At 30.5% G+C, this 7,110-nt stretch overlaps 1 protein-coding gene across 1 annotated transcript; it reads left to right on the top strand.

The window, feature by feature from the left end:
* Positions 1 to 621: 621 nt before the first annotated feature.
* LOC114754624 (uncharacterized) lies at positions 622 to 2,597 on the top strand. The gene is made up of 2 exons (XM_028943420.1): positions 622 to 802; positions 1,798 to 2,597. The coding sequence occupies exons 1-2, from the start codon at positions 703 to 705 to the stop codon at positions 2,328 to 2,330; spliced, it is 633 nt and encodes a 210-aa protein (XP_028799253.1). The 5' UTR covers positions 622 to 702; the 3' UTR covers positions 2,331 to 2,597.
* The last annotated feature ends 4,513 nt before the right edge of the window (positions 2,598 to 7,110 follow it).

Here is a 7,110-nt window from a genome sequence, read left to right as displayed (position 1 = left end):
TGTTTTGAATTTGTGACTTGATTTTATTCATATCTATGTCTTTTATTAGTAATTTCATTGCTATATTTCAACCTTTTTTTTTTTATAAAGCATATGGGAAATATAAAAAATTGCATTTTTTTTCTTAAATAAGCCGAAAGCTAGTAGGCCAATCTTAAACCTATCAACTTAAGGGTTGAGTTTAGCAAAATGAGATATTTCTGAAATTTCAGCCCCGCAAGACCAACTTATATTCCCAGCATTAGTCTAATTGATATCCAATCGACTCATAATTCATGAGGTTATGAGTTTGAATCCCATTGCTAATTTGTTAGTGAGTGATCCATAAGTACCTGATTCTGATGAGCTTGGGGACTTAACTCATTTAAACTTTTTAACCCAAAAAAAAAGCCATAAAACCTAAAAAATGTTATGCAAATAATAGAAGAAAAATGAATTTTTTTCTCCACATACATCATATTAGGCTCAGTGTGGCGGGCCTCAATATATTTGAAGATTATCCAAAAAAATATTAGGGCCCACAATCTAGAAATAAATTATTCAAATTCATAATAATTACATTAAAATATTTGCCCTACCTTGGTCCCTCAACTGCTCCGGCGCACTCCTAGTGTGAGGGAAAAGCGCGAACGAGAAGCACGGGAGCGAAGAACGGTGAAGCCGAAGTCACAGATAGAGCAGAAAGAAGAAGAAAAAGAGAGAATGAAAAAGAGATCTCCAGGAAAAGTAACAAGGAAAGATGGAAGAGGGAGAAAGAGAAATAGAGACCCCAAAATAATTCAGTCTTCGCTAGCTTCGGCGGGTAAGTCATTTTTCAGTCCCCCGTATAGTTCTTGTTTTTCTTTGTCTCTCATTTCAGGTCATTTATCGTTATCGATTTTCTTGCCACTCCATTCTCTTGATTCTATTTTATCTCTCTGTTGGCTTTTGGGGTAAGGCGTAGGTTTTAGGATATGGGTTTTTCGTTGTTTTTGAATGTAAGTCGTCGATTAGGTGTTCTGGGGTTTCCGTTCCGTGTTTATGTATTTGTCTGCATAATATATATATATATATATATATATGTATTATATACATTAAGAAAACAAAGAGCCCTTTGCTGTTGGAATTTACTTCACTGATGTCTGATTGGAACGCCTAAATCCAACTTGCCAACACTGTTGTTTTGAATGAATAAAAATATTGGATGTGGCGCTTCAATCTCACATGACCTGTTTTGTCCCACATTGATGCTTTTGCTTTAAGAGTTTTGCTCACCTGGACTAGCTTGCATTAAGGAATCAACTTTATGGTTCCTGTGAATTATCCTGTCCCTCTCTAATCTATCTCCTATCTGTGAGAAAGCTAACTTGAATGTCAAAACTCAAAATTACCAAATGGAGTTATCACCCAACTTTGGAGTCTGGACTCTTCATCCGTACTTGTTATTCCTTGTGAGATTTCTTTGTTTCTCATAAATTCATTCTGTATTTACACCCAACTTGTCAATTGACAAATAAAGCCTAGGTACATTGTTGGTCAAAACCAATTAAAATGGGATAAATGCATGTGATCAGTGAAACTCTCCCCTTTCTTTTATTTTTCTTAGGAAAATTTTTTTTTTCTTTTTTATAGATCATTAAGAATTGATTTTATATGTGCTGAAGAAAGATATAAGACAATTGTAAAATACAAGCATATAAAGTAACATGTGCTTTATATCAAATTTATCTGTTTAGTTTTAATAAGCTGAATCTCTTTTAGAATTTATCATAATAATTTCCACGATCTCTTTCTCTATTTATGTGCTACATACATTAGGGGGTTTGAATGTTGTTCAAGAGGTTCAGAAGCATGGAGACGCACAACCTTTAGAAAATGGTTCAGAATCACCAGAGGACACTGTAGCCTCTGTTTCAGAGATGGTATTGCAGCATGTAGAGCACATGCAAGCTATGGCAAGGGGGATTGTTCAGTCTGTACAGATGCTAGTGACGCATGCACAACTAGAATTTGCCAGCTTCCGACCACCAACTTATCTCCTCTCAGACATAGACAATGACTTACAGCAGCTCATCTATGTTCAGGAGCAAGGAGACGCGCAGCCTTCAGGTGATGGTGCAGAGTCGTCGGACTTATCAACTGCGGTGGAAGATGGTGATGCTCAGCGCTCTCAAAAGGATCATGTAAAGCGCCTTTGGGATTTTTTGCAGCAGTTCCAAGTGCACCTGGAAGCTTTCATTAGGTGGATTCGTCGATGGTTAATGGTGATAGCAACACATTTGAATCTAGACCTCAGCAAGATTGCACCATCAGCAGATGAGTTTCTCTCAGACATGGAAAACGTTTTCTAAACACCCCTTAACCTTTAGCCTTGTTTCTTTCAGCAGCTGATTTCCTCTGACACAAGGAAGATGATATTTCTAAAACACCTTTGACCTTTAGCCTCTTTTGGTTCAAGTTTCTAGTCTTTGGTTTTTTGTTTCTCCTTGCTTAATGTTTTCCTCTTAGTCTCACATTTTGTTTGGATGTCTGTAACTACACAATTAATGTGCTTTCACTTGAGACAGGTTTTTCTGATATATGTGATTCAATAGCAATAACTCGGTTTTTACATGTCAGCGTATGTGTGCAACTACTGCCTTCTGTCCCTAAGAGGTAGTAGACTAATTTGAGTAGATAGATTAAGAAAGTTTGTTAAATTAGTTATTTGTGATAAATAGGTGTTTTGTTCTCTAGAATATTTTTACTAATCATATATATTAGTTAGAACTACTAATAGAATATTTAGTATGTATAACTATTACAAAGAATATTTTAAAAAAAAGGATAAATATGAGAAACAAAGTCGATTAGGTTTTATATTTAAAATCTAATTAAATGTCAAACTAGCTTTTTTATTAAGAATTTGAGGTAGAATTATTTTATACCTTAGTTAAATTTGTCAACGGGTATTACAATACGAAACTGATCTAAGTCATAAGAATGAATATTGTATTCCAACAATCTTGATTTGATTTCAAGCACCGTGAACGTGAAAATCAAATCGAACTGTAAATCTTGCCTCGGTCATTATTACCTTGAATGAAGAACCAAAGGTTTACAAATCTGAATGAGTTTGAGGGTTCCGAGTCATGAGCCATTTCATTTCTCCTGCATGCAGGGTGCTGTGTATTACAAGCGCATGCTTGCTTATTGGATCGAATACTAGATAGCAACAATAACAGGCTCTCATTGAGAAAAGAAATTCAGGTAAATTAATTAGGTAAATTATAGATGAAAAGTAAACCATTAAATCATGACGAAAATAACATAATAAATTTAAAGAAATTTTGTTATCAAAACAAATGTAAAGACTTTAAAATAAATGTTATGGAGTGTATGTACTTATCTACTTCATACCCAATAAGAGTTTCATATTTCAAAAACTTCTAAAATAATTACGCTTAAATTTTAATTTTTTTTTCCTTAAATCCCAAAATAGTCGTTAGATCTAGTTATATTGGATTGTTAAGAGGAAAAACGACATGTAAGACCACTAAAGAAGCCAAAGATGTTCCGCGAAATGACTAAATACTAATCAAATCCAAAGATGTAATTAAAAAAATAATAATAAAGTCCAACGAAACTTAAATGTAGTTAAATTAAAATTTTGAGCATATTTGCATAAAATTTCCTTCATTTCTTTAGACTGAAAAAAAAGTGCTTTAGACTAAAAAAAAAAAGAATAAAACTTAAATCAAATTACTATTATTCTTTATGTCAAGTTCTCCAATCTGTTATGTGTAATTTTTATTATTAATAATTGTCCAACAAAATTTTGAAATTTTATCAGTGTAATAAAAATCTACATGACACATATACTCCTCCGGTCCTAATTATAAGACCCAATTGACTTATTTGAGGAGATTAAGGAAGTAAGTTAAGTTGGTTATTTATAATAAATAAGTGTTGTCATTCCTAAAATATCCTTGCTAATTAAGTATATTGGCTAAAACTATCATTATTAGAAGGATTATCTTGGAAAAAAATGCATAAATATAAGAGACAAAATGGATTAGGGTCTTATAATTAGGACCAAATAAAAAGTCAAATGGGGTCTTATAATAAGGACCGGAGGAGTAATAAATATAAGCAATTTGATTTAGTAAATTTCATCTTCAAAAAAAGGCTTTCTGAGCCACAATCACTACCGTACAATGGTTGGAGCTATCTCCAGCACCCAGAGAACGGTGCTTGAACTCCGGTCACCAACCACTGCGACTCGGGGATGGTGGGCGATGATTGGAGCTCTAGGCAACTGCGGAATTCTTCAAAAATGGCATGGGTGAAAACGGGATTTGATTTTACAACATTTGGTTTCTTCTTCTTCTTGTTTTTTTTTTTTTTTTAAATGATGACTGAAATACACTACTCAACGGTCAAGAAGTACAACCAAGAAAACAAAAAAAGAAAAAAGAAAACCTAAATTCCCTCATCACCATCGGCCTCCTGAGAAGGACAACATTTGGTTTGTCGAAATGTTATATAATCACTAGGCCACAAAAATACTTTAACGATGCTGGCTCCAATACTTATTATAAGTTTCAAATAATTAATTTACAGATAACAAATAAGTAGTTAAAATTAGTTAAAAATAATAAAATGGTTGTAAATATAGTTTCGTCTCCGAATATACCTTTATAATAAATGAGAAAAAAATAAAAGAGAATGTATTGGGAAGTGTGACAAGAGAGCATGACAAATGAGAGAGATTAAACAACTAAGAGCAAAAATAAATAAAAATACATTAAATATTTAGACAAACCCCAAATTGAAACTTATAAAATGGACCACACCTAGCAATCAATCTGATCTTGAGGGGATGAGATGTTGATTATCTTTTTAAAGATTTGATTGACGATACTAGATTATTGCTCCACCGAGACTGGTAGGTTAGACTTAGGTACATTAGCAGAAAACATATAAGATTAGCTGAATTTTTTGCTAGAACATCTCATGATATAAACGATGTCTATAGCCTTCTGGATCAACCTCCACCAAAAATTCCTGAGGTGGATGTTGAGCTAGGAGACTAGATTTTGTATTTGTAAGTTGACTCTTTAAGAAGCTATTTCAGTTTTCTACTTTAAAAAAAAAAAAATGAATCATTCCTATCTCTAAATTTGAACCTTATAAATAAGACTAGATGGAGTATAATTTAAAATATTATATGAAATAGCTATCAAATTTCAAAATACATGAAATACTTAATTTAATAATTAACCGCTTGAATATATTATAGGTAGAATCTCATTAAATTTGGTTGACGTATCAAAATTCAAATAAAAAACCTGCACTTTTAACAAATTCTTAATCAGCCCAACTGACCTTATTAGGGATGTTTTTAATTAATGTTATTAAATAACTAAAATATTTTTTGAAGTTAACAAATTGATGATTGCTTCAATCAAGTTATGACCTAACTATTGTTCCCTTAGATACCACCAAATAATCGATTGACTTCATGCTGCTGGGGAAGGTGTTTGGGTAACTAGAAAAAGCACTTCCGCACTTCAAACTATGATTTCACATCAAAATCATCCAAACAGCTACACATTTTTAGAAATCAATTTTTTGTTTCGATACATGGTTTGAGGCTGGAAACGAAGATTTTCAGAAGAGTAAAAATTTTTGATTTTGAGATGTCAAAAGGAGGCCAACTGAATATGGATAGAAATACCCTCAGGTTTGAAAGCAAAGCAAAAGGTATAATATGTTTATTCAATTTTTATAAAAATATATTTAATATATATGCACACTAATTATTAATTAATTATATAACTAATAAATTGTTCTTACTCAAAAAATATTATAAGATATCATATTTAAATCTTTAAAATAAAATAATTATTTTTCTAAAAACATATTTAATCTTATATTTTATAAATATATATACACATAATAATTACAAATTAATTATATTTTTATTTATTATTTGTTATGTTGGAAAAATATACTATTTACAAATTTATTATTCTGAACAAAAATAAAATTAAAAATTTATCTTTTATATAATTATCATATTAACTCATGTCTTTTTTAGTAATTTGTACACGTTAAAAGAATTCTGATAACAAGTATTCAAATATTCTTATTTTATCAAAAGTGTTTCTTTCATAAAATCTGGTTTTTCAAAATCTATTTTCAACACAAATTTTCTTTTAAAAACTATTTTTTAAATCATTGTTTGGTTTTTATTTAAATATTCCGGTTACGTTAAATCACTGGATTCTTAATCTTTTCAGTGGACTTGCCGATAAATTGAGAGCTACATTCTGACAAGTTTTTCTTAACCCTGATGCCTACTTTAGCGTCGCACTGTATATAGAAAATGGATCAAATCACAACCATCTACAATATGATCAACAGTATGCGCCACTGTTGCATATTCACCAAACTTCACCTACAAGACGCTACTTTTTTTCTTTATTTTGCCCCCTGTAAAAAAAATTCCCTTTCTTTACTTATATGCTCAATGCTTATACGTTAAATAATTATAAGAAAATATGCTAAGAAATAAATAATTATAAGAAAAAAAATATGCTTCAAAACATTATTATTTAACAGTGTTGGAATCAAGTAATTAAAAAGTCTATGCTCCTATAAATTTATTGTCAATGTAGAGTTAGTAGAAAATATTATATTATGCATTGTCAATTTTTTGCTCTTACTATTTCCAAATTTTCTAGTGTAAAGCATCTTTTTATAAATTAATATTATATAATATTAAATTTTCACGGTTCAATTTTTTAAATAACTATAAAATGTTATTTTAGTCTTTGAACAATATTTAAAATTTTCTAATAAGACTTTTTGGTCTAATTAGGAATTTACTAAAGTGCATTTCTTAATTTGAATTTTGATATTTCAATCAGAATTAATTGGATTCTCCCTTAATCGTATGAAATAACAACAAAATATTTATTATTGATAACTATTATCTGAATAAGTTGTGTTTCCACGATGATACTAATAATTACTTTAGTTTAAAAATAGCAACTTTAATTACTTGAAAGAACAAAAAAAAACTTCATAAATAATAAATACTAGAGTTAGTACCATTTTTAATTTTTGAAATTTGACCTCATTTTA

The sequence above is a fragment of the Neltuma alba genome, unplaced genomic scaffold (genome assembly GCF_004799145.2).
Source record: "Neltuma alba isolate B1F8T4 unplaced genomic scaffold, ASM479914v2 tig00010174_pilon, whole genome shotgun sequence".
NCBI lineage: Eukaryota > Viridiplantae > Streptophyta > Magnoliopsida > Fabales > Fabaceae > Neltuma > Neltuma alba.
The sequence above is the reverse complement of the archived record's forward strand: the minus strand, read 5'-3'. Positions and strand labels throughout refer to the sequence as shown.